Below are 27,346 nucleotides of genomic sequence, written 5' to 3'. Positions count from 1 at the left end.
TGTTGATTGGGTGGAGGGGGGGGGGGGGGGTTGGCACAGGGGGCTCTCTCCTTTTTCAGCTTCTTCTCTAAACTGGAGTTCTGAGAGACGGCCGCTTACCGGTTTGTTTGGAAATTACCTCTTGTTAACAGCACTGAACATATTGGCAGTGAAAAGTCTTTTTCCATCTTGATGTAGGCCAATGCCATTGTGTCTGAAAAGATGATAGCGTCGCTGTACTAGAGTGTGGCTCCAGCTTTGCTTTACGACAGCAGGTGTATCTAACCCAAATAACACTCCCCCGACTTAGCGTAGGGCAAATATCCAATATCCAACCTATAAAAATAATCTTACTGAAAGGACTCACTGAGGGAAAAATTGCCTTGTAAAGCTCCAAATTTGAACTCCCAAAGGGGGGAACTTTGGAACAGGTTAGTTAATCCTATTTGTAAGCACACATATTTCTCCACAGATAAAAAACAACAACCCTTAAACACAATTTAGATATTGAGAAAATCATTATAAGTTTTATTTGATTCAGTTTGACATTTTAAGATCATGCATGTAAACAATAATCAGCTCCCTCTACACATATGTGTGTGTGTGTATATATATATATATATATATATATATATATATATATATATATATATGTGTGTGTGTGTGTGTGTGTGTGTGTGTGTGTGTGTCACCAGCTGGTAATAAAAAAATCCCACAAAAGAAAAAGAAGGCTAACTTTAACATAAATCCTGCAAATGGTCTGAGGCACAGAAGTTTGTCAAGAAAAAATTATTCTGTTTTTACCCTGATAAACAGTAAACACCAAAATCCCTGAAATTGACTCTAACTAACATAAATCATAAGTTTTGATGGATTTTAAATCATGATACTTATTTCACCTCAGTATAGCAAAATTCTGGTCATCAGCAAACTGACAATCAAGGTGATAGTTGATGTCAAATAGCCTGAAGCACCATTTCTGTAGATCAGTCCACCTGTAACAAACACAAATATAAAGATTTTTTCAATCTATTGCAACATGATATTTGGGCTTACTAAGCAATCAAAGTTAGAGAGAACTTTACCAGTCGTCTCTCTTTTCCTGAGGACTAGTGGTCCTAGTGATAGACTTCCTGAGTCATGGTAAGATATGTCTCTTCGGAAGCGGCTGTGATGACCCGGATAGCAGTCCTGTAAAAAAGCAAAAGCAAAACAATAACATTACAGGCTTTGGAGGGTGCACAATTTTATTAGGTGATTTAGCCACACCAAGCCCGTAATGATTCTCACAGCTGTGCAGGTGTTGTTTCTCAAAAGACATAAGTGAACATTGCAGTGCAGGTAGATCTCTGTGTGGTTGGTAAAAGTGAACATCCTGAAGGAGAAACGTGCCGCAGTGGAGACACCGTTCTGAATCATCTCTACGGTTCCATCTTCTGGATTGGGGCACCTGTGAAACAGAAAATAATGCAGAAGTTAAAATTTGAAGCAGGCAGTGAAATAAAAAGATAGTTAATAAAAATCACAGATGTTCTCATTTACTGTGAAATAATGAGATCCCAGCGGACGGGGTAGTTTGCTTGGTTGACCGGCGTGGCCCAGCAAGAATCCAGGACCGTAGAAAACTGCCGCTGATCCACTCCCTCCGTTCGCACCTCCACATAAAACATCTCATCAACTTCCATTTCTATGTTTCTGTTAGTGCTGAGGGGGATTTGGAAGCCCTCATCCTCATAGGGGATCATTCTCATTTGATACGATCCAGTGCCAACAGGAAGTTTCCTCCTCAAAATGCTGCAGAATAAACATTCAGTGTGACCACCCAGTTTTACACATTTGATAGTTTGACTAAACTAATGTAGTTTATTGGACTAGATGATAAATAATCCATAGCTGGTTGAAACAGAAGCAAGAACTGGAAAAAATGGAAAAGCTTGCCAAAAAAAAGAAAATTGTATTATCACCTCTCCACAGGATTGATGCCCACAGACATTGACAGGGCCTGAGTCAGAGGGTAAACACAGCAGAAACTTAGATGAAGGTTCCTCTGACGACTGATCAGACCTCCATGAGTGTCCACATCACCCTGAATGGTGTTCTCATACATGAAGTGAGTTCCATTGCTCTAAACAGCAACGTTAAAACAAGATTGTTAGTTGAGTGTTGCAACAGAATTTAAGTTCTAAAGAAGATGTTCCAATTTCCTAACTATACCCTCAGAGTTGTCCCACACAGATGTCCATCATTGTCAAAGTGGAACACGAGTCGTCCGTCCTGGATAGTCCCGTTGCAAGATTCATCTCGGAGGTGGGGAGCACTGGAGTGAAAGCCTGCTTCAAACAGCTGGCAGCGAGAGATCGACATGATGCCTGAACTGCTGCTGCATGTGATGTTTGAGTCTGTTCACCAGAGACAGAAAGATTATGAGGTTCAGAGGAGGCATTATAGCTCAGCATCAGTTATCCTTCCACGGCTATGCAGATGATCTACGGGTCTACTTATTTCTGAAGCCAGGTGGCATTAATGCACTCATTCTATATTGGATTGCATTTTGTCAAAAATGGTTGGGCTAGAATTTCTTGTTTTTAATCATAGAAAACACTTGAATGTATTTCATATGGTGGCAACACCAATCCATATGTCAGTGCTTACTTTTAATCAGAAGAACACTTAGGTGTAAGATTTGATAAGGATTTGACATTTAAAAAAGCAAATTGACTCTGTGGTCAGGACAAGCTTTTAGCCAAGATTAAGCTTTTTTTTAATCGACCTGACCTGAAGAAGGTCATTCATGCTTTTGTTCGTTTGAGACCAGCTTCCTTTGGACCTTCGTACTATCACCGAGCCGTGGACCAACAGTAAAGTACCAGCTTACAAATCATGCTTGATTGTGATCACACAATTAATGCAATCAATGCATCACCGCAGGGCTACAGTAGAAAAAAGATAAAGTTTTCAAGCTATGCCCCTTACCATAGCTCTCATTGTTGGGTCTGTGGTGGTGCTCATCACAGAAACAGCCGTACACACCATCTTTCTTACCACACCACTCATACTCTGCACAGTCCAGCTGTTCACAGGGGTCAGTCTCAGCTGAGAAAAAATATATCAGAAAGAGTGGAGATAACATGAAAATATGAATATTGCAAATCACCAATGAAAAGATTGGTTTTGTGAATCTACTTAACCAAACAAACATACCACAATGCAAAGGAGAGCGCCAGTCTGGGATGTTTAGGCCCAAAACAGAGCAAGTTTTCTCATAGGCAGAGACAGCAGAACACAGCATGCCATTGGCGGGTGTGTAGAGGCAGAGATCATAAACACAGGAAGTGAAAAATGGCTGCGGGTCAGAGTGCAGGTGACAGGAACTGAACGGGCCGCTGGTATTGGTGATGACTCTGCAGAGTTCAGTGTATTCTTCTATAAAGCGGCAGTCACTCAGTCCATCACCACTTCTGTCGTCAGTGGATCCACATCTAGAAAATGTGTTAAACAGATTTTAGAGACAGCTTAATTTTACAAAAATCATTTTTAATTGTTGAGATTTTTCAGGGGAAATGCAGAAAACTGGAGTCTGAGCTCACCCTGCTTGGCTCGTCTCCGATTTCCAGCTCTGACCAAAGTGATTGTCGTTTTCGGCCAACATACCGTTGGGCAAAACTTTGTCATCAGTAGGATTGCCGTTGAAGTTCCCACACATTCCAGTGACTCTGTTCTGATACTGGCGACCCATCCTGACCAGTAAAGTACTGTAGCCATCAAACTGGACTATGACATCAACTGCGTCAAACACTATGTAACTTCCCTGAGTCATCACCTGACCTAAGGTTCCTGCAGTGGTGGGAAGAGAAACCTCAGCTCCATTTACCTGTGATGATGAGAGTTTAGAGAGTTAGACAGAGGGTTCTAACACATAAAAATGTATTTCTAAAATTGCTTGTGTAAAATAAAGTTTACCTTCACTCTCTTGTTAGGTCCAAGCCTGACATGAACACTTTCTGGAGAATTTGAGAGGTATATATCAACTGATGACACAAATGACACAAGGTTGTTACCCCTGTGTTTGTTGGTGGCCACTACTTTATATTGAGTTTCATTGTTGCTGTGACTCAAGCTCTCAGTTATGACGTAAGAGCACGAGCCCTGAAAATGAGCCAGGGCTCCGTCGAAGGTGATGTAATGCGGGTCACCCCATACGGTACAGGTAGACATTGCGTCATAACAGCCCAGCTGACCATCTCTGATGGTGCACTCTTGTGCAGGAGTGCATGATGAAGGATTACATTGCAGGACATTGGGGGCATGACATTCACAGCGCTGGGAGCATCCGTCTGTCCAAAAGGATTCACCGGCCTGCAAGGTGAAAAAAAAAAAACAATGGATTATATTGCATGACAATATAAAGGATAATTAAGCTCAAGAGAAGAAAAAAAAAAGTTTGAAAAACGGCATCATGCCGAACCGGATTGATGATTTTCTCATGCCAACTTTCCACTTCTTCCTGTAAGCTAAGGCTTTTTTATATAGCTGAGGAATTTCCTAACTGAGCTCCAAAAACTTTTGTAATTAGAGACAATACCAGATTAAGATGGCATCAAGTCTGCATTTAGAGAAATGGGCAATTCCACCAAGGACTCATCTGCAGTGCAGTTGGTAAGTATTGTTCCTTGTGTAACTTTTTACCGGAGTTCTCTTTTCTCGGACAGCAAGGACTGAGGTTTTAGTATCGCCAACTGCAGTGTGTGTGTGTGTGTGTGTGTGTGTGTGTGAGACAGAGAAAAAGAGAGAGAGACATACACTCGGCATCGCCGACAATGTTGGACAACGATGGTAAACAAACCATGCCACATGGATGCGTGCCTTGGCAAGTCAAATTTTCGCACATACCTTTGTGAGAAAAATTTCCCGTTTGTTTCTTTGTAAAATAAATTAGGCAATTTTACGGATTGTTTCCTCTTGATTTTTTACCATATTTATGTTTATTCAGGTACTGGTCCACTCGTACAGATCAGCATAGTATAAAAGTAGAGATTTAGTTTTATTGGTAATGTTGTAAGCCAGGTTATACTTGTCTATAACATATTACATGGTTTTGCTCTGCCTCCTCTGCAGGATTTTATTCACCTTAAACATGGTGTGGGCGCAAAAGCCTGTAGCAGATGGGACTGTGCAATTCCTCCCAGAAAAACAATGAGTTTTTCATACTTGGAACACTGTTCCAGGAACATCAGGAACATTTCAGTACTTAGAACCTTCAGTAGATCAGTGAAACTTTTGCTCCTGGTTAATCAGATCTGCAGTCACAGTGTTGACATTTAGTGGATTTTTAAAATAATACTTTAAACCTGAACTGTCTGCGCTCAAGCAGTATCTGAGGTTCTGCTTTAAAATGCACCCACAAGTGTGCATGAAACTCAAATGTTAAGAATGAACCTATCAGAGGTTGAGATTGTTTAAAGGCAAGAGATTTTAGCACATCTACAGTTCTAAATGTGAGCTTAATAATGGCACAAATGCATTTTATAAGTGTAAAATGACATTTATAGAAGAGATTATTTGGCCCTCAAGTTCCAAATTCCTGAGCAAACTTGATAACCTTGATGAATCAGAAAAAAGTAACTTAAAATGGCCTACATTGAGGTAGAAGCCTTCATACTGACAGCCACAGCTCTCTACAGGGACACAGCTTGTTCCACTCCTGGAAAAACCGTCATCACAGAAACATCCCTCGGAGCAAACATGGTCACATGTAGCATCGATGCTGCTGGCACAGGTGTGGCCACAGTCTGTTCCACACAGCTCATAGTGACTGTTGGCTGGGCAGTCAATTCCTTTATATTTAAAAAAAAAATCTTAATCAAAGTCTCTATAACTGTAACATATCTCTATACATTACATCTCCAAAGTCTTTTAAAGAAAATACTTGTTTAATTGATTACTTAAACAGCAGAGAGCCTTCTATACTCACTACAGGTGGTGTTTTGTCTCCAAGGGTAGACTTGAACATTAGCAGACTGACAGGCCCTGACATACGTTTCAAGAGCCCTGCAGAGAAGATCATTGCCTCGATTTCCCGCCACGCAGACATCAAAGACGCAGTCATTGAAATATGGTGCTGGATCCACCTCCTCGTGGCAGAAGCTGAAGGGGCCGTCAGCTGCCCGGATCACCTCGCATTGTGACCTGGCATTCTGATCATTGTTGCATCGTGGGCATGAGGAACCACAGCCGTCACTGCAGGTGTAGTTACCAGGAACCTTCCAGGATGCCCCGAAAGTGTCTGGAATGTTGACCAGTGCTCCACTTGGGGTGTGGAAGTCGTCATTTGGATTTCCATTGAAATTTCCACAAAGTCCACACACTTTTCCTCTGATGATGATAACATACACTGAATAAGATTTTAAATATCTATGTCTCTAACTGATGTTTGATAAAGAGGACAAGAAATAATTAGACAAAAAATGAAGTAAAAGTACTAAAACAAAATCACATGTAAGGATAAAAGATATCTAAATAGGAATTTTCAATAACTAGTTAGTTAGTAACATTGAGATCCAAGGCTATGGGCTCTAAGCGATAACTAAATTAAATGATTTTTGAAAAAAATGCACCTGAATTCATCCTAAAATGGCCTTATAAAGAAAAAAAATTAATTGAATTGAAATTTCAGCTGTGTGGAAGAGTGGATAGGTTACCTGTAATTAGGGGGTACAGAAATGGTGACTGTGTAAAGTCCATCATACATTACACTCAGTCCAAAGTCTGCATTGACAAATGTTCTGGACCCACTTCCAAAAATAGAGAGACTTCCATTGAAAACAACTGGCAGGTTTCTGGTGATTCCATTCACCTGTGGGTAGAAAGGTGTTTGCTGGATGAACAGTTAATAATACTAGACCACTACCACATGCTAGATATTTAAGAATCAAATCTTGTTGTAATATACCATAAACAAAACATTTTGGCTTATAAAAGTACTTTGCAATTCCATTACTACAGTTTTAAACATCTTCAGCAATCCTCCATCAGAAAAAGCTTGACTTACCTCCACAGTCCCTCCGCTGCCTCTAGACATATGCACTTCATAGCCCAAGACATCAACAAAAACCTCAGCTGTGATGGAAACTGGCAACCCCATCCATGGTTCATTCTTTGCTTTCACAGAGAAGTGATGCAGTCCATCAGTCTCATTACAAACTGTTGCCAGGACATAGCGGCAGGTTCCCTGGAAGTCGTAGGCCTTGCCATCAAAGGTGAAGTAGTGAGGATCTCCAGAGGCAGAGCAGGTGCCTTGGGGGTTGGGATGGCAGCCAAACTCACCTGCCACAACCTGGCAGGACTCCTGAGGTCCACATGCACTGGGGGAACACTGGACTAAACCAGTTACACCATTACATGTGCAAAAACTCTGACATTCTTCACCGTTCCAGAACTGTTCACCAGCTTGCCGATAGCGTCCTTCATGATAACAACCACATGATGTTGGTGGCACACACTGGTTACCATTGAGGACAAATCCACTATCACACTGGCACCCCTCCTGGCACTGAGTGTCACAGGTGAAGGGGAAAGAGAGGCTGGGGCAGGAAGATGGACATGAACTTCCACAGAGTTCATAGTGGCTGTTTGAAGGACAGGTCAGGTCTGGACGAGAAAAAGGAACAAGTTAATTTAAAAGTACTAAGAAATGTGGTAATCTCTAAGGATTCTCTATCGAAAGGGTTACTAGAACTTACCACAGCCAGTTGCATTCCTCCAGTGTCCCAGAGAAACTCCTTTGTGTTGACACACAAGTGCATAATCTCTTAGGACATCACATAATGTTGAAGATGGATCTCTGGACCCCTGGAGGATTTCTACACATGCATCTACCTGTTGTTCTGGGTCCACTGCACCCCAACAGCTTGTAAATGGCCCAGTGTGTGAACTAAGAACTCCACAGTATTCACTGGAACTGAAATTGGTTGCAGAGTTACGATATCTGCTTTCCACACAGTGATCTGCCAGGGAACCAGTTCGCCAACTGTCCCCAAACACCTGAGAATCACTGACCAGAGTGCCATTGGGTGTATGAAACTCATCATGTTGGTCATCATTATAGTTTCCACAAAGTCCACCTAATGATCCACTGTAGACACTTGGTGCTGTGATAGCCACAAAGTGAGGCCAGACAGTCTGCAGAGTTACACCAAAGGTTGTGCGAAGGATGATGCTGTGAGTGCTGCTTTGGAAGATGCGGATTCTGTTGGACGCAGAGCTGAACGGCAGTCTGATCAGCTGGCCATCAACCTTTAAACATGTATAAATACTTTAATATATTGATACAATTTTTTATTTTTAAACATTAGAGAAAGCTTTCAAAACATTCAAGTCTTGCATCAAAAAGTTGCATTAAATGTATTAATTGTTTACACATAGTATAGCACCAGCACAACCTTCATCATTACCTGTGAGTATAACAGTTATATTGCAATTCCTTCATTAATAAGGTCTGACAGCAGAAAGAAAAACTGGATTTTGCTGCATGCAGCAAATAACTCCAATACAATAATAACTCCAAGTTCTGGGTTATTATATGATATATGAGTGAGCCAAAATCTAAAAGGTTTGCGATTTTTGAACTTTGTTTAGTTTGCCAAATTTCGTCAAACATGAAATCTTATGGGATAAACCTGAAACAAAAGCAATGTTTTTGCTTTTTCGTTGTTTTATCTGTAGAAAATTATTTCTGTCACTCACCTTAACAGTGCTACTACTCGCCAGCTCAATGACAACCAGTGTTCCCTCTGCCTCAAACTTTAACACATTGGAAAAACTCTGCAACCCCTTTGGAACTTTTTCCACAGTAACCATGAAGTGCGAGTGATTAGAAGATCCCACAACGTTGGCAAGTGTCAAGCGACATGCTCCTGGGTACTGGTACATTAGTCCATCAAACGTATGATATGATCCTGGACCTCTGATCCAACACGTTGCAAAGCTGTTCGGTGTGCATCCTCTTTCTCCATCCTGCACCCTGCAAGACTCATGCTGACCACAGCTGTGTGGGCTGCAAGACATGGAGCCATAACTGCATCTACAACGCCTCCCACAGTCTTCGTCCAGTATTACAGTTTGTCCTGAGCGGTAGTAGCGGCCCTCAAAGCTGCAGCCACAATCAGCATGAGGGACACAGACGCCACCACTCAAGAGGTAGCCTGAATCGCAGACACAGCTCTCCTGATGAGGGAGGGGGCAATTTTGATCGGAATTAGGGTTGACACATGTGGGTGGACATCCTGTCGCTTGGGCCTCATAGTGACTATTGGCTGGGCAGGGGATTTCTAAACACAAGAAACATTCATGCTCAAAATTTTGGACATTTAACAGGACTTATATTTCAAAAAATAATTTTGACTGGCTAAAAGACATACCACAAAAACCAGAACTCCGCCAGCGTCCTGGCTGGATACCATTTTGCTGACATTGACTTGAGTAGACGTTGAGGGCTTGGCACAGAATGGGCTGATATCCTCCACCGACACACAGATCGTACACACAACTATCCACAAAAGATCCTGGAGGGAGCTGTTGATGGCATGCTGCAAACGGTCCTGTACTGTTTTGAAGAATACCACAGTGGGCATCATTTCTGTACAGTGCGTTCTGATCTGCTGTGCAGCCAGCACAGGCCAAACCTCCACACTGAGCCTCACAGCCAGGCTCATCATCACCAGATGCTTTCCAGCTGTTGGCAAAAACCACATCAGAGCTCACCACTTCACCTTGACGGGTTCTAAAGTCATCTCCAGGGTGATTGTTGAAGTCACCACAGAGGCCACATGTGCTGTTCTGGTAAGTGTAGGGCACACTGATTGTGACATATGAATACATGTCATAAGACACCATCACTCCAAAGTCAGTGCTGACGATGACAGAGAAACCAGACTGATAAACCTGGATCGTGCCGTTTCTGAGGGAAAATGGAGCTGTTGCAAAGTTTCCATTAACCTGTAAACATGACAACAGAAACATTGTTACACATATAAACAGAACAAAAATGTTCAGCATATTTCTTTTGTCAGTAAAAAAGTCCTATTACCTTAGCCTCACCATAACGTCCTTTAACAAGCTCAATAGTTTCATTGTAGGCAAAGACTTTGACTAGCCGTGTCCAAGAAACATGAGTGCTGCCACGATGCTCGTTCTTCCCCTCCACTCTATAGTAGGGCAGCTCATTCTGACACTGCTCAGACAGAACATAAGTGCATGTGCCTTGAAAGTGAAACACTGAGTTGTCAAAGGTGTAGTAATGTGGATCCCCACTGATGGTGCAGGTCCGTCTATGCACTGTCTGACAGGAGAACTGAAAGGAAGATGGCCGACAGATTTGGGAAAAGGAGCAAGGGTCACTGACACACTGCAATCCTGCTGTGGTACAGGCGCACTTCTGTGCACAGGTGCTGTCACTCCAGAAAGAGTCGCCAAGTTGAACAGGTTGACCTTCAAGAAAAAAATAGTATAAATCTTAAAAGGCTTACATTAAGTTTAAATTAGTTTTGGTGTTCATATTACCCCAGTTAGAATTATATAAGAAAAATGAAGGAATTTAGTTAGAAGAATAAAACTGAAGAGCTGTTCAGTGTTTCCACTTATTTGAACTGTTCTACCACATGACTCAGAATGGGGTTGTCCCTTTCATTCTTGGAGGCATGTGGTTATTGTTATAAACAGTTAAACTCTGATCTTACCATTGAAAATGCAGCCTCTTAAACCATGGTCTACGCGGAAGACCCAGCGACCAGGTACGTTGACATTGCTATCGAGGCTAAAAATGGAGTTTATTCCAGATGCATCATTAGACATTGATCCAGGGATGCTGAAGTGGTGAGAGGAACTGATCGTGTCGTAGCCAGCCTGGAAATTACATGTGTGTAGATAGATACATTTCCTTTATACCGCAGAGAAAAATACACTCAGTAGAACTAAGACCAGGCAAAAAAGCATGTTGTGATAAACATTTATTTGAATAGTTCTAACCTGTATAGACCTATATGTAGCTGCTAGGGACCCATAGTTCATCAGCACAAATGAGTATTGCCCATTGGTGGTCAAGACGGCCTGAAAGGTTGTTCGCTGAGGAAAAAATACTTTTTAAGAATTAATTAGCATATCCAACATAGGCTATCTTATTTAATTCCACATAACATATAATCGGGTTCAGCATAGCACTTACTGTTCCAGTCGTTGGATAATATGCAACCTCATACCATGTTGCAATAAAGACCCAGTTTGCGTGAAAGTTAAGTTCTGGGAAGTATGCATTGATGTCCTGCGTAACTTGCTGGAGAATAGAGCCGCTTGTGTACTGAACATAATAGATGTCACCATTGCCTCTGTTGTCTAAATCAGTCCAGTACGGAGCAATAATGTCTCTGCTTCCATACATTGGAAACTGTTGAGGAGAATAGCTATACCATGATGAATCAAAGGTCAGATGTCCGTTGTGGTTCACCTAAAAAAAACAATCAGCTTAGTTATCACTATTCACTTACTTTTTGTTAGTATGTATTTGTATTTTGTCTTCACAATTAAAAGGAAAATTGACTTAACGTATAAGACACAAGGTAAACATACGTAAATCTGAGAGTAATTCTGGCCAAAAAAGTTAAATCTTCGGAGAAGTGGAATTTGAGGGGAGCTTCCATCATCTGATCGAGAGCTTATTGTTCCTTCAATTGGGTAGAGGGGTCCTACAAAGTACAAGAGACATCACCTGATTCAATTGCAATCAGATCCTATTTCTGGATTACAACAGCAAGCTTTCCTGCTCCAACCTATAACTTGTACAGAGCTCTATCCAAGGTAAAGTCAGACCTCACAGAGACTCTTACCTTAACCTCCAAAACCATCTAAACACAATTACAAAGTCAACCTTCTATAACCTGAGAAACATTTCCAGGGTTAAAGGACTAATGTCTCAGCAGGATCTGGAAAAACTAATTCATGTGTTTATTTTTAGTCAAATCGACTACTGTAACGTTATTTTCACAGGTCTGCCAAAAAAGTCAATGAGACAGCTGCAGTAGATCCAAAACACTGCTGCCCGCACCCAAATAATATAGAGCACATCACCCCAGTTCTAAAGTCCTTACACTAGCTTCCTCTATCTCAGATAATAGACTTTAAATACTTATATTAGTCTATAAATCACTGAATGACTTAGCTCCTATATACATTACAGACTTGTTATCAGTGTATCCACCTTACAGACCACTAAGATCTTCTGGCTCCAGCCTACTTGCCATACCCAAATCCAGAGCCATATATGGAGAGGCAGTATTAACTTTTTATGCTCCAGTTATCTGGAAAAAACTCACCGAAGACTGTAAAAGTGCTGAAACCCTAAGTTCCTTTAAATCAAGGTTCAAAACCTTTCTTTAGACCTGCCTTTAAATGTTAATGTTGAAGTTTGTAGTCCAACTTGTCTTATACTGTTTCTGACCTGCTGCTACTATTCTAATACACTGTGCTTGCTCTACAATGTGTTTCCTGTCTCTGTAATGCTTTCGTTCCTCCTTATTTTTTTAATGTACAGCTCTTTGAATCGTCTTGTTACTGAAAAGTGCTTTATAAATAAACGTGCCCTGCCATTCAAAAAAGGTGTGTGTCTTTTTGGGAGGTAGCTGGGTGTGTAGGTATGTAAATGGATGGATGGATGGATGGATGGATGAATGAATGAATGGATGAATATACGAATGAATGAATGGACGGACGGACAGACAGGCAAATATATACATAGATAACTTTCAGCTTACCTGCATTCTGAGTCGTCATTTGACCTATAAAAACAAATAAATAATTGAATTTAATGTGACTACGATTAATACATTACTCTAGTATATTCTTGTGTACGTAAAACGATAGATAGATAGAACGTTCATCTTACCTGCATTCTGAGTCGTCATTCCACCTGTGAAAAAATAAATAATAAATATAACATAAATGTGACTACTATGATAAATAGTTGACATTGAAAAAAGGTATATAACTGTCTATACTTGAGAACCATTTTTGTGTGGATTGACAGACTGAACTTTCAGTTTACCTGCATTCTGACTTGTCATTACACCTATAAAAATAAATTATTGAACATTAATGTGACTACTTTTAATACATAACTCTAGTTGTTTGTCTTGTACACATAAAATGATAGATAGAAGTTTCAGCTCACCAGCATTTGGAGTCCTCATTCCACCTGTAAAAACAAAGAAATACTTGAATATAACATAAATGTGACTACTTTTAATACATAACCCCAGGTTTATTCTTGTATACGTAAAAATATAGATGGAAAAATGGATGGAGGGAAGTTTCAGCTCACCTGCATTCTGAGTCGTCATACCACCTATAAAGACAAAGGAATAATTAAATATAACATAAATGTGACTGCTCTGATCCATAATTGACACTGAAAAAATTTATAGAACTGTCTATACATAAGAACCATTCTGTGTGGATGGATAGATAGACAGACAAATAGACTGAACTTTCAGCTGACCTGCATTCTGTGTTGTCACTACAGCTAGAAAAAAAAGAAATAATTGAATGTAACATTAATGTGACTACTATAAATACATAGTACCAATTTTATTCTTCTGAACAAAGATGGATAGAGAGATAGAATTTAACTTTCAGCTTACCTGTAATTGTAATTTCATCTATAAACACAGAGAGATGTTATTCAAGATAAAAATGTATGTATGATGATTGTGTAAATTTGAATGTATAATGGTATACACCTTTAAATTAGTATAAGAATAACATTTATATATAACAATTATTATATGACAATACCTGCACAATATGCCAGATAGCATGTAGATGGCCTTTCGAGTTTATAGACATAATATCCATAGCATCGTTTGATCTGGATAGTGTGCGGAGTAAATTGACAGCAGGAACCAGACCATGCGTTACACACAGTGCGAGTTACAATTTCATTAAACTGCACTGGATGATTTCCGTTTAACCACAAAGGAGCATGGGTTCCACACCGGTTTTCTTCTACACATCGCTCTGGAATCTGAGCGTTGCTTTGCCCCAAATAAAAGCGATACCAGCCATTCCAGGCAATGTCCTGATCACAGTGTAAGATAGAGTTGTTTGTATTATTTGTTGAACGCCATGTATCATTCAGTATACTGTAGCTGACACAGGGATCAAGACATTGAGCAATTCCATTGGTGATGATGCAGTGTGTGTCTGAGGGACAACACTGACAGCCAGCACAAGCCGGAGTTGTTGTTGCTTCAAATGTAACATGTAGGACAAAAAAGAAGGTAAAAATAGTTAGTTTAACCACTGCATAAACCTCAACCAATAAATCAATAAATATAAAATGCATGTAAATGATATCAATACATAAAACTTGTTTAATTTTTCTGTACATAGTCCTGATGTCCTGTACTTATGGAACCGTTGTTTATCCTGCACTTGCTGCTATTGCACTTCTGGTTAAACCTAAACTGCATTTTGTTGCCTTGTACCTGTACATGTGTAATGACAATAAATTTGAATCTAATCTAAACAACTAACCTGGAATGAATGAATGGATGGATGGATGGATGGATGGATGGATGGATGGATGGATGGATGGATGGATGGATGGATGGATAGATAGATAAATCTATCACCTCTCAGCCACCAGTCACCAACCAATCCGTTCATTACATCTCTAGCCACCACCCTTCCTCTGATCAGTCTCACCTGTCGCCCATAATTATCGGTCACCGGTGCAATACTCTATTTATACCTGCTTCAATCATCTGTTCAGGGGCTCGTTCTTCGTACGTTGCTCAAAACATCCGAGATCAAATGAGACATCCAAGATAATATCATCATGCTAAACATGACCCGGCTAATTGGGTTCTTCGAACACACCTGTTGTTTATGATTAGTATCGCTGGATTGAGTTATCTGAGATAAGTTTAAAAGGGGAAATGTGTCAATAGTAGAAACAATGAAACAATGAACAGCAACGCTGCTATTGGCTGTTCAGCATGGCCAAAGAACGCGCACAGTTTTTCTCCCAAGGTTATGCCGAATTTGAGTCATTAATTAAAACGACAGGAGATTTACACAGTGGTCACAAAAAGGTATTACTGGAAGATTACAAGCAATACTAAATTAAAGATTTCTAAACAATTTCAAGATAACTATAACCTGGAAAAATGTGATTTCTTTAGATACCTTCAGCTAAGATACCATTACCATAAAAATATAACTTTTTTGGAGCAGGATGAGACAGGCATACTTAAAATCTTATTAGATTTCAGCAACGGAAGACCTCCCAAAAAAAAAAAAAAAAAAAAAAAAAAATTCCAAACTATACTCATGTATACAAACAGAGAGAAAATGTAATACAACATATCCAATATGGAGGACCAAGTCTACCATATTTAAAAATAAATACATAAATAAATAAATGCTCAATAACTAACTAAGCATACAATTAATTGCCACCAAAAATACAATAAACACATAAATGTAGGTAGAAATTAAATTATACAGTGGGACATAAATGTATATATCTCTTAATTAGCTTCTTTATTTATTTGCCTTTGTAATAATAACCTTATTTATTTATTGTCCATTATAATCTTCAACTTTATTTATTAATTACTTATTTTTTTATGTATTTATTTATGTGCATGTTATAATATTTTTGTCTGTTTTATTCTTCCTTTGTATTTTTTTTACCCTATTTATTTATTCGATGCTATTTATTTCTGCCTGTCCTTTTTACATTTCTGCCTGTCCTTTTTTGCATTTCTGTATGCATTTCTGCCTCATTATTAGGGATGGGAATCGAAAACCGGTTCCTGTTCAGAACTGGTTCCGCGTGTTCCAATTCCATGGCACCGTTTGGCAGCTCGCCTAATGATTCTCTTATCGATTCCAGGCAGCACCAGAGCCGGGCAACACGACTTACGTCACGTTTTTTACACAAGTTACGCATGCGGCATTCAGTAAGCAAGTATGACGTGACCAGGGGCCTGTTTCAATAAGGAGGTTCAACCAACTCTGAGTTAAAACTTGAACTCTGAGTTAACTTAGCCTGAGATGGGAAACTTTGAGTTTTGGGTTTCAGAACAGCTGAAATTATTTAGTTCAATCAACTCTGAGTTGGCTGACTCTGAGTTAAGTGCATGCACCACAACTATAAAAAGCCATTATCAATGGAGCGCAGATATTACGAGTCACCATGGCAACAGCGTCAGACAAAAAAAGGTGTGCATATTTCTCACCAGCAAAACTGGATGTGCTTATGCAAGCATATGCAGAATTTGAGCATGTATTTAAAAAAAAAAAAAGCAACACGGCTGCAGCGGCGAAGGAGAGAGAGTTAGCTTGGGTGAAAATAGCTGCTCGAGTCAGTACGTAAGTTTACATTTTAATTACTTTTATACAGTGTTGGGTGTAATGAATTAAGTTACTAAGTCATCTAAATACTGTAATTAAATTAAAGACTATAAAACAATAGTGGATTTAATATCAACTTTTAAAAGGTATATTTTTAATTTAACTTTTTCTCCCTCTATAATACACTTTGGTCAATTTATGATTAATTCATGCAATTGAATATTGTTTTAATTTGAAAGCATTAGAAGTGCAGTTTCTTGTCTCTCCTTGTATTGTTCAAGTGGTTGAGGTTGATTTGGGATTTAGAAAGTAATTAATAAGTAAATAAAACAAATTAGTAAGTAGACCAATACTTTCTCGAGACAGTAATTATTACATTAATCTAATTAGACTTGTTGAAGATAAAATTTGTAGTTAGTAATTAAGAACTATTTTAGAGTAACTTACCCAACTGTTATAATATCAGAGGTGAAACTGGAAGAACAGTATTTTATTAAACCTAATTTAATTTTCATGGATAGGTGCAATCCTGCAGGCATCAAAAGAACATGGCAGCAGCTGAAAATGAAATATAAAAACATACTTCAAGCAGGTAAGCCTTGAGCACATCATAGGAGTAGCTACCTGGCTTTACAAACATTTGACATATTAAATGACTAAATGGCATTCAGTGTAGCATTTTTGACATATGTCTAAATGTTCATTCTCATTTGACTTCTACTCAGCCAACAGAAAGAAGGCAGAGGCTCATAAAACAGGGGGAGGACCTGCACCACCACCCCTGACAAATGCAGAAGAGATGGCCCTGAGCCTAAATGCTGGAAGGCCAATGGCTGAGGGAATTCCTGGAGGGACTTCATCAGAGCCAGTCACTCCAGAAGATTTAAGTGCCTTCATAAAATGTAAGAGGTCTACCTACAGTGTTATTTTTTTATATAGACTGAATGTGATATTTCCATTTATATTACTTTGGGTTGGGTTTTTTGTTGGTCCCAACAGATTCGGATGGTAATATCTGCCTCTTGGAGCCTCCTGTCCCAACAGTACCCCATACAGTTGTCAGTAGCCTACTCCATACACCATCAATTATGATAAATAGTATTATAAAGTGTACTCTATGAAATGCTCATCTTCACAGGATGATGGGGATGAAGAAACCGTTTCTGCTGCCACAGACAGGCCTACAGAGGTAATTTTAATATTATATGTCTACACATCAAACAATCTACACATTCACATTTATATGTGGAGTAGCCTATAGAATCCAAGTTTATATCTATAAATGGTCATTCTTATCTCTACCCCCCAGAGTTATGGAAGAACGGCAGGAGGAAGGTCCATCAACTTCTGGTGCACAGATGGACACAGTTCAGTGATTTACAGTAAATGTCACAGTTTCATTCTGAATTTTAGACTACATTCATGATGTAACTCTAATCTAATGTATTTTCAGTTGCCAGTTAAGGAGTTATATAGACTTCTTCTTATTAAAAAGATAGAAAAAAACAGCAAAGAACTTGTATACTTGGACCGCCAGATCCAAAAGGCAGATCTGGAAATCAACATTCTGAAACTAAAGTGAGATGTGAGTGTATGGTCACAGGTGAATTCTAGGAAGTATTGAAACTATTTTAAAATCTTTTTTTTGTTTTCTTTTTTTTTAGCAGATGAACAACACCATATAAATTGCTGTGATAGGATAGGGATATGACAAAAAATCCACTCTGGGCCTCAAAATCCTTTCCCGACGTAAATGTAACTCCCTACGAAGTAATACAATCTCTTCGTCAACAGGATCATCCATAAAAGGTCATGTCATTTCATTCCCTTTGATGCGCTCTGCGTGACTGAAATGTGCGCAATTAATATGTCCCCAAAAAATCAATGAGGTGTTTAAACACCACTTCCTTTTTAAAAAAGGGGAGGAGACCAAAATAAACTCTCGGTTTTCTGAAGAAAACCTGCTCCCGACCAGGTTAGGTTCACAGAGTAAATTGCCATGGTAACTGACTCTGAGTATAAGTTACCTCTCTTTCAGAAACGGGCTTGACTTACTCTGCTTTCTCAGGTTTAACTTACCTCCCTTTCTGAAACAGAAAACCCAGAGTTTCCCTCATTTCAGGGTTAACATACTCAGAGTTTTCACTTAACCCCCTTTCTGAAACAGGCCCCAGGCGTAAGTCCAGAAAAGCAAAACAAAAAAAATGGCACCCCATCGGGTAAAGTTATTGAAAGTCCGGTCAACAAGGAAAAATCAGTGGATCATTAGCTATACCTAAAACTAATATGTTTGTAATGATTTAATGAATATAGTGTTAATCAATAAGACAATAAAAGCATAAATTGTCAACTTGATCACTGTGTAGGGGGGCGTCCATTAGGCCTGTTTACACTACACTTTTTTAACCAAGTCGAGACGAGTCCGAGCTCGGTAACCGAGATAACTTTTGTGTGTAAATGGTCAGCAGACTGAACTGGCCCTCGCTAAACATAACCGGACCGCGCTAACTGCAGACCAGTTCCTGAGTAGGTCTCGGCCTGGTTTTATTTTTTGGCCCGGTTATCTAATAACGAAGAGTGCACGAGAAGACCGCGTCATGCCCTTACAGTCAGCTGGCTGTCCGTGTTTTTTCCGGCGTGTCTGGCTGCACGTCCCGATCCACACTCCATTCAGACAAATTTCAGACATTCATAATATTACTAGCTTCCTTACCGTGCCACACCATTTGCAGAGATGATTCTGCTTAGCAGTGTGATGAACCTCAGCCTCTGTTGTTGTTTCCTGCGTCTGTAAATCCTTATTAGACGTCCGTTTGTCTTATCCACGTCCCAAAAGCCGACTCTGTCTAACCATAACATCCTGAATGTTACGGGCGCCGCCATTTTGATTTGCTCGGTCCCGCCTTCAATCCCAGAGAGCAGTAGTACCGCAGATCGTCACTAGGAGGCGAGGAGCAACCAAGGAATCGGGATAGTGTGGTGTGTAAACGGTCGTCTCAGCTTGGTTAACTGATCCAAGCTCAGACTGGTCTCGGCTCGGCTTAACAAGGGTAGTGTAAATGGGGCTACCATTGCCCGACATCACATCCTGTGATGTAATGTCACGGTAAGGCACTGCGCTCTACAACAACAATTGTTTTGGATTTCCAGAGGACTTCACCATTGAAATTCACGAGAGTTTTTGTTGAAGCAACAATGTACACATGCATGGCAGTTGAATGTTCCAACACATCGGGTAAAAGTGAAAAATAAAAAACGTTTTTTCACCTTTCCAATTCATGATCCACCGGGTTCTTTTGTTGGATTGCCAACTTGACATCGAACTTCTGGCCAGAGAGAAAACATGTCGTCTGTAGCAAACATTTTGAAGAAGAATGTCTTCAAGATGACATGAGAGCGAGACTTTTCAGTAGGTTTTTCTTTTATATAATGTAGAATTTGCGGGAAAATTTGTTTACCGACCAGAGGGGCGGAGTGATATCACAAACTTCAATAGATTGCTCACTGTTGCGAAGCCCACTTATTTTATGCAACTTTGGTCTTATATTTTCTAAAGTCGCTTGTAAATTTGTGTGGGGTTGCAGTTTTTCGGGCTTGTTTCTGAAAGTGAAGTCGATTGTTTCGGCTCTAAACTAAGTGACGCCGAAATATCCCTCCACCTCATAACGCACTGCAGCTCATTCTGACAGGAGCAGAGAGTACACTCAGAAGGAGCCACTCTGCCCGTATTTTCTGCAGTTTGCGGTTGCAATAACTGATGATAACTCCTGAAAGTAAATTAGGCGATGCACATCACAATTTGGAGCAGAAATTGGTTCTAAAGATGAGTTTTATACTCATCTTATAACATTGCAGAACCCAACCCATAAACCGTACTTTAATGCTTATTTGTTGTCTTTTTATGTCACTAAAATGTTAAATTAGTATTACTTTAAATTTAAATGCTTAATACAATGTCTATTTTTGTTTATGAGGTGAAAAAAATTTCCCCAAATTGGAAGCAATAAGAGAATCGATAAGGAATCGAATCGTTTCACAGAATCGATAAGGAAATCGGAATCGTGAAAATCGTTTCAATTCCCAACCCTACTCATTATGCAAATGAGGAGGGGCTGTGTCTTAAGGGCTCAATTCTTCCCATTGGTTGGGTAGCATTTTACTACATCAGTCGAATCTACATGGCTTTTCCCTGCACTAAAGCATTGTTTAGTAACTCAGCAGGCAGACGTTCAGTGTCTGACCTCTTAAGGGAAGCTGCTAATAGACTGGAAGAATTAGAACGCTGTACGTTTGGGATCTGAAATGTTTTTCTGTGGTTTCAGATTCGGCTTTTCCAGATCAGTAACTCATGGGCGGATGATTTATTCTACAAAACAGACACCTTTCCGCAACCACAGCAAAGCAGACAGTGAGCTACAACCATAGTTTCCTCAAAACGAGTCTCCCATCACGCTGGGAGAATTACATTGGGCCCTATGCAGAGCTCGCTTGATAAGAAAATATTGTAGTTGATTATAAAAGGCACAATATGGATTATCAGATTCACATCCAGGCAATAAAAAACACTACAGATTATCATTATTCTATCCATGTTGGTCTAATTTGTGAACGAGGCAGAGTTTCATTAAGCCTATACGGTCCAACATTTTCCCTTCAGCTGCTACACTTAAAGCACGCAGGGGTTAATTACTGAGTCTTTACGCTGATCCAGCTGCTGGATTTTACCCTCGTGCGCTGTGCGCGAGGGATAAACAGTGGGGAAAATGCATAAATGAAGACTGTAAAGGGCTCCTTTAGAGGGAAGAGAAGGAATAATGGGTCTGAGCTGAAGCCACTGATTTTACAAGTCCCTTAAAAAGTCTGCACCTAAATTACATGTAACGTAATTTTGCGCACCTGAATTCAAGCGCAAGGCAGCAGCCCACCGAAGCACCACTGGTTCTGTATCGTTAAATACAAAAGAGCATGAAACACAGCTACTGACTCTCCTATTTGATTTTTATTGGGACATTTTGGTACGAGTGGAAGAACATTAAATGCAGTGATTCACGTTTTGAAGGCTGGCCGCTGATAAAAGCCCCTGGCTCCATGGGAAGGGAGGAGAGAGGAGCAAAAAGTGTTCAGGCACAGACACAGCGCACATAGTTAAAATAAAGCAGGATAAATAAGAACAAAACTTATAAACAGACTAATTGGCGTTTTAGAATGCATCTGGTTAGCAGAACTGTTTCCTGATCCGGCGTGCAGCCATGACTGGTTCTGAATGAAGGCTTTATCTGGGAGTCTATTAGCAGTATCCCTTAAGATGTCGGACACTGAACGTCTGCCTGCTGAGTTTGACCTTACTAAACAATGCTCTAGTGCGGGGAAAAGCCATGTAGATTCGACCAATGTAGTAAAATGCTACTCAACCAATGGGAAGAAGTTGACCCCTTAAGACACGGCCCCTCCTCATTTGCATAATGAGGCAGAAATGCATACAGAAATGTAAAAACGAGAGACAGAAATGTAAAAACGAGAAACAGAAATGTAAAAACGACAGGCAGAAATAAATAGCAACGAATAAATAAATAGGGTAAAAAAATACAAAGGAAGAATAAAACAGACAAAAATATTATAACATGCACATAGATAAATACTTAAAAAATAAGTAATTAATAAATAAAGTTAAAGATTATAACGGACAATAAATAAATAAGGTAATTATTACAAAGGCGAATAAATAAAGAAGCTAATTAAAAGAGATATATACATTTATGTCTCACTGTATAATTTAATTTCTACCTACATTTATTCGTTTATTGTATTTTTGGTGGCAATTAATTGTATGCTTATTTATTTATTGAGCATTTATTTATTTCTGTATTTATTTTTAAATGTGGTAGACTTGGTTCTCCATAATCTTAAGGTTAAATGGGTATAAGAAGCTAAAATAACAATAACTGATGATGTTTGGTTAAATATTTGTAATTCTGTTATCCACTTGTCAAGTTCTGACCTATGGAGGGAATTTTCCTGGACATGCATGGTGCATTTTTTTGCTACACCTAACATTAAAAGCAAACATTGTAACGTTTGGATGAGTGTCGAAGAACCGAACAATCCAAGATCATGCCAATTCGTCAACAATCAAATCCAGCTAACTCAGTTAACAACGTACGAAGAACGGACCCCAGGGCCGGATTATTTCGAGCCATTTGGTGAGTCTAGTCCAGCGTTCTGTTTTTGTGTCTGCCTAATGATCTGACCCGATTTTGCCTCCGGATATTCTGAGCCAGCCTAATCCCTGAATTACCTTTTTTCCTGCCTGTTTTGTCTGACCCCTGCCTGATCTGATTGCCTGCCTTTGTTGCCTGCATGTTACCGAACTTGGATCTGTTACCCAACTCTGCTCCCAGAATCTGCTCTGGTATAACTCTAGTTTATTTTTGTACATGTAAAACAACAGATAGAAATAGAATAGATAGAACTTTCAGCGTACCTGCATTCTCACTTGTCATTCCACCTAAAAAAAGGACGAAATACTTGAACATTAATGTGACTACTATTAATAAATAACTAGTTTATTTTTGTATACATAAAACAACAGATAGAAAAATGGATAGATAGAACTTTCAGCGTACTTGCATTCTGACTTGTCATTCCACCTAAAAAAAGAAAGAAATACTTGAACATTAATGTGACTACTATTAATAAATAACTCTAGTTTATTTTTGTACATGTAAAACAACAGATAGAAAATGGATAGATAGAGCTTTCAGCGTACCTGCATTCTCACTTGTCATTCCACCTAAAAAAAGGACGAAATATTTGAACATTAATGTGACTACTATGAATAAATAACTAGTTTATTTTTGTATACATAAACCAACAGATAGATAAATGGATAGATAGAACTTTCAGCTTACCTGCATTCTGACTTGTCATTCCACCTAAAAAAGAAAGAAATACTTGAACATTAATGTGACTACTATTAATAAATAACTATAGTTTATTTTTGTATACATAAAACAACAGATATAAATATGGATAGCTAGTACTTTTAGCTTACCTGCATTCTGAGTTGTTGTTCCACCTAAAAAAAGAAAGAAATACTTGAACATTAATGTGACTACTATTAATAAACAACTCTAGTTTATTTTTGTATACATAAACCAACAGATAGATAAATGGATAGATAGAACATTCAGCTTACCTGCATTCTGACTTGTCATTCCACCTAAAAAAAGAAAGAAATACTTGAACATTAATGTGACTATTATTAATAAATAACTCTAGTTATTTTTGTATACATAAAACAACAGATAGAAAAATGGATAGCTAGAACTTTCAGCTTACCTGCATTCTGAGTTGTCGTTCCACCTATAAAGACAAAGAAATAACTACTATGAACCATAATTTACATTGTAAAAAGGTATACATCTGTCTATACATAAGTGTGGATGGATGGATTGACAGACAAACAGAGAGACTGACTGAACTTTCAGCTGACCTGCATTCTGCATTGTCACTTCAGCTATAAAAAATATATAAGAAATAATTGAACATATCATTAATGTGACTACTATCCGTCCATAGTAGCAGTTTCATTCTTGTGTAGATAGACCGATGGACTGATGGACAGACAGATGGAGACAGACAGACAGACAGAAAGCTTACATGAATTCGAAGTTGTTATTCCAGGTGTGGAACACACAGAAATCATTGAATAAAAACTTCTGTATCTATTTATATTTTACTGTCTATACATAAGAACCGTTTGATTTTTAGGCTGACAGACAGACAGACATACAGCTTACCTGTGGTCTGACTTGTCACTCCAGCTATAAAACACAATATTATCATTAAACATTAAAGTAATATAATGACGAACAATGAAGAAAATCTGTTCTTTTATTGCAAAATTTAGACATTTGCTTCCACTGAAATATGTTCTTTTTCCTGTTCAATATACAGGGATACTTAGTACTTTGTTTTATTGACATATTGGATCTCATTGAGAGTACCTGTATAAATAAATTAAGATTATTTGAGAATTAATGTAATTAATAATAAATAATAATAATAATAATAATAATAATAATAATAATAATTATTATTATTATTATTGTTGTTGTTAATCAACTGTATGAATATTTACTGATTAATGTCCTATACGAAGAGTTTCAGTCAGGCTTCAGAGCTCATCATAGCACTGAACCATCTCTGGTGAAGGTCACTAATGATATTCTCATGGCCTCAGATAATGGACTTGTGTCTGTACTTGTCCTGTTAGATCTTAGTGCTGGGTTTGATACAGTTGATAACAATATTCTCCTACAAAGACCGGAACATACTGTAGGGATTAAGGGGAAAGCATTAGGCTGGTTTAAATCTTATCTGTTTGACAGATTCCAGTTTGTTCATGTTAATAATAAATCTTCGAACTCCAGGGTTACTTGTGGAGTACCACAGGGTTCCGTCCTGGGGCTAATTTTCTTTACTATATATATGTTCCCGATTGGTAAAACTGTTAGACAGCATGGAATTAAATTACGGTGTTATGCTGATGACACTCAGCTATATTTATCCACAAATCCAAATGAATCCCATTGATTACTTAGACTACATGCATATAGTGATAACATCAAAACCTGGATGACTTTAAATGTTCTGCTTTTAAATTCTGACAAGACAGAAGTTGTAATCTTTTGTACAGAGTTCTTAAAAAAATTCTAAATCAATCATTTAATCTTGATGGTGTTAAATTGGCCTGTGGTGATATAAAAACAATGGTGTTATTATTGACCAAGACATGTCATTTAAATCCTATATACTTTTCATTTACTGGATTTAAGGTTATTCAGGGATAGAAAAGTGCATTTGGCAGCCTGTTGTTTTTTACCAAGTTTGGTACTTCACAAATTAAATGATTTTGTAGCTTAATATAGTAATCTTGATTAGTTTTTACTAAGTCAAGAGTACATTTAAAAGGTCAAAGTACACGGTATTTGATTGATTTAATTTCTTAAACTTAGAAGTGCACCCTACAAAGCACTAGTTGGTACAGCTTAAAATCTATTTCTCTTTATTTTTTTAGTGCAATTGGTTTGCATGCTTTTTTAACTAATACTAATTGAATTTTACAGTGCACCAACATCCATCATCGTTTACAAAGGTAATTCAATCTTATGAACAAAGTTTAAACCAGCTCTCAGGACTTTAAACACTACTGGAGTCTGCAGCAAATATTTTGCTGTTAACATGTTAGCGAGGACGGCAACCTGAAGTCTTCACCTAATAACAGCAAGGTTTGACTGCTGGTTAAATATTATTACAACACTGCATTTGATTTTATTTATGAAAAATCATTTAAGATTGATTTGGGTGGCTACTTACCTGTGAACAACAGAAGCAATACTGGCAGTATGATTTTGCCTGCCATTCTTCAAAAGTTAAAATCCAAACCTGATAGAAAAAAAACATAAAAAAAAAAGTCTCCTTTTTTAGAAAATACGAATCCAGAAATTAAATACAAAACGTGTTGTTTTTTTGTTTTGTATCTTTGTTTTTTTTTCTGCTGACATAAAATAAAACATTCTTAATGCAATTTGTTCAAAACAAAGTATTTGAGAGTATTTTAGTTATAGGGGGGGAAAAAAACTTTTACCTTTTCTATGTGCCTCTCTGCTGTGTAAACATCTCAACTGGCTGTGCAGGGCTGCAACAAGGCTTTATACAGTGACAGTTGGCATACATCCAGTATTCTCTCTTTTCCAGTAAGTTGTACAGAAAAAAAACAGTTGCTTCCTCATATTTTGGCACAGAAATGTTTGGTAAGCAAGGAAGACTTCACAGGTTCCAGGTTTAAATCTTGAAATATATCTAGGTGGCAGGTTTAGAGATTGAAATAATAAAAAAGAAATTTGCTCAGATTTATAAATTTCCTGCATGAAGCACAGTATGCGCAGGCAAATTTTTAAAATAGCATATCAAAATAAGCTGGTGAAGATTCTTAGTCATCCAGTTTGGAATGACATATCAAAATAAGCAGCAGCATGCTGTTTGAACTGTTATGAAGATTACATTTAAAATGAGTAGGTTTTAATGCAGCTCAAAGCAACATTTCTGAAAACAACTTTGGTGTGGCAAGCATGCAGGAACAAATCATTACATTTTTCAATTAATATTCAACAGATTACTGCTTATTATAACTAATTATTTACAGATTTTTACTGGTTCCTGAGATTGTTTCACTAAACCTTTGCTGTTGACCTACTTCCATGGTCATTGGTCAAACCCACATATGGGTTTTCCAGTGTCGTGAGAGCTGAAAAATGTTGTTTCTTTTAGTTTGATTTGGTTGAAAACATCTCAAAGCTTCCAAAGATGAGCAGCAGGTTTAGCTCGTTATACTGTAGATTATTGCTACTATGTGCTGGCATGTGAGGCTCTACACTAAAGTGAACAATGTCAACAAACCCTATGTATGTTTTGCAAAGCAAATATTAATTAGTATCCAGAGATAAACCCACTATTTCTTTAAAATATTAATACATATTTCAGACTACCTTTAACTTTTATTTTTTAGAGTGAGAATTGATGAACATCAGCTGGAAGTCTGGACAGTCCCAATGAACTGAACACATTTTTTAACAAGTTCAGTTCAGGAACAAGATTGGCATCTTGATCTGTACTTGTACACTTGGACTCAGCAGGATTCCTATAAGGCGGTGAAGAATATTTAGGGTCCAAGCTGGCAGATATTTGGAACTATTCAGGGTTTTGTTCACTTTCACAAAAGCGCCAGTTCCTTGTACAGAAAAGTGGCCCCAGATATCACCATGGGGATGGTGTTCTTTTGGTCATTTACAGCTTTGGTTTTTAAAGCAAAATATAATTTGCAATACTGGCCAAAAAATAAGGCTTAATGTCATTAGGCTATAATTTGTTCTTCCATTAAATTTTGGGATATTTTTAA

The 27,346-nt window shown here is 38.4% G+C and overlaps 1 protein-coding gene across 1 annotated transcript; it reads right to left on the bottom strand.

The window, feature by feature from the left end:
- Positions 1-796: 796 nt before the first annotated feature.
- On the bottom strand, positions 797-26,066 carry LOC105922550 (alpha-tectorin). Its single transcript, XM_036130816.1, has 40 exons — positions 26,036-26,066; positions 25,765-25,833; positions 24,186-24,209; positions 23,879-23,902; positions 23,725-23,748; positions 23,582-23,605; positions 23,438-23,461; positions 23,295-23,318; positions 23,153-23,176; positions 23,010-23,033; positions 22,868-22,891; positions 13,819-14,271; positions 13,665-13,682; positions 13,523-13,546; positions 13,346-13,369; positions 13,070-13,093; positions 12,911-12,934; positions 12,780-12,803; positions 11,599-11,714; positions 11,198-11,476; positions 11,002-11,097; positions 10,713-10,878; positions 10,064-10,464; positions 9,396-9,972; positions 8,722-9,305; positions 7,719-8,271; positions 7,028-7,626; positions 6,678-6,832; positions 5,951-6,351; positions 5,617-5,813; positions 3,940-4,335; positions 3,567-3,850; positions 3,181-3,458; positions 2,953-3,072; positions 2,194-2,378; positions 1,944-2,104; positions 1,522-1,773; positions 1,270-1,429; positions 1,065-1,170; positions 797-974 (listed from the first exon to the last, which is right to left on the bottom strand). Exons 2-40 carry the CDS (start codon positions 25,808-25,810, stop codon positions 880-882), a joined length of 7,014 nt encoding a protein of 2,337 aa, XP_035986709.1. The 5' UTR covers positions 25,811-25,833; positions 26,036-26,066; the 3' UTR covers positions 797-879.
- Between the last annotated feature and the right edge of the window lie 1,280 nt (positions 26,067-27,346).

The sequence above is a fragment of the Fundulus heteroclitus genome, unplaced genomic scaffold, assembly GCF_011125445.2.
Source record: "Fundulus heteroclitus isolate FHET01 unplaced genomic scaffold, MU-UCD_Fhet_4.1 scaffold_382, whole genome shotgun sequence".
NCBI lineage: Eukaryota > Metazoa > Chordata > Actinopteri > Cyprinodontiformes > Fundulidae > Fundulus > Fundulus heteroclitus.
This window is presented reverse-complemented; position numbering and strand designations above follow the sequence as displayed.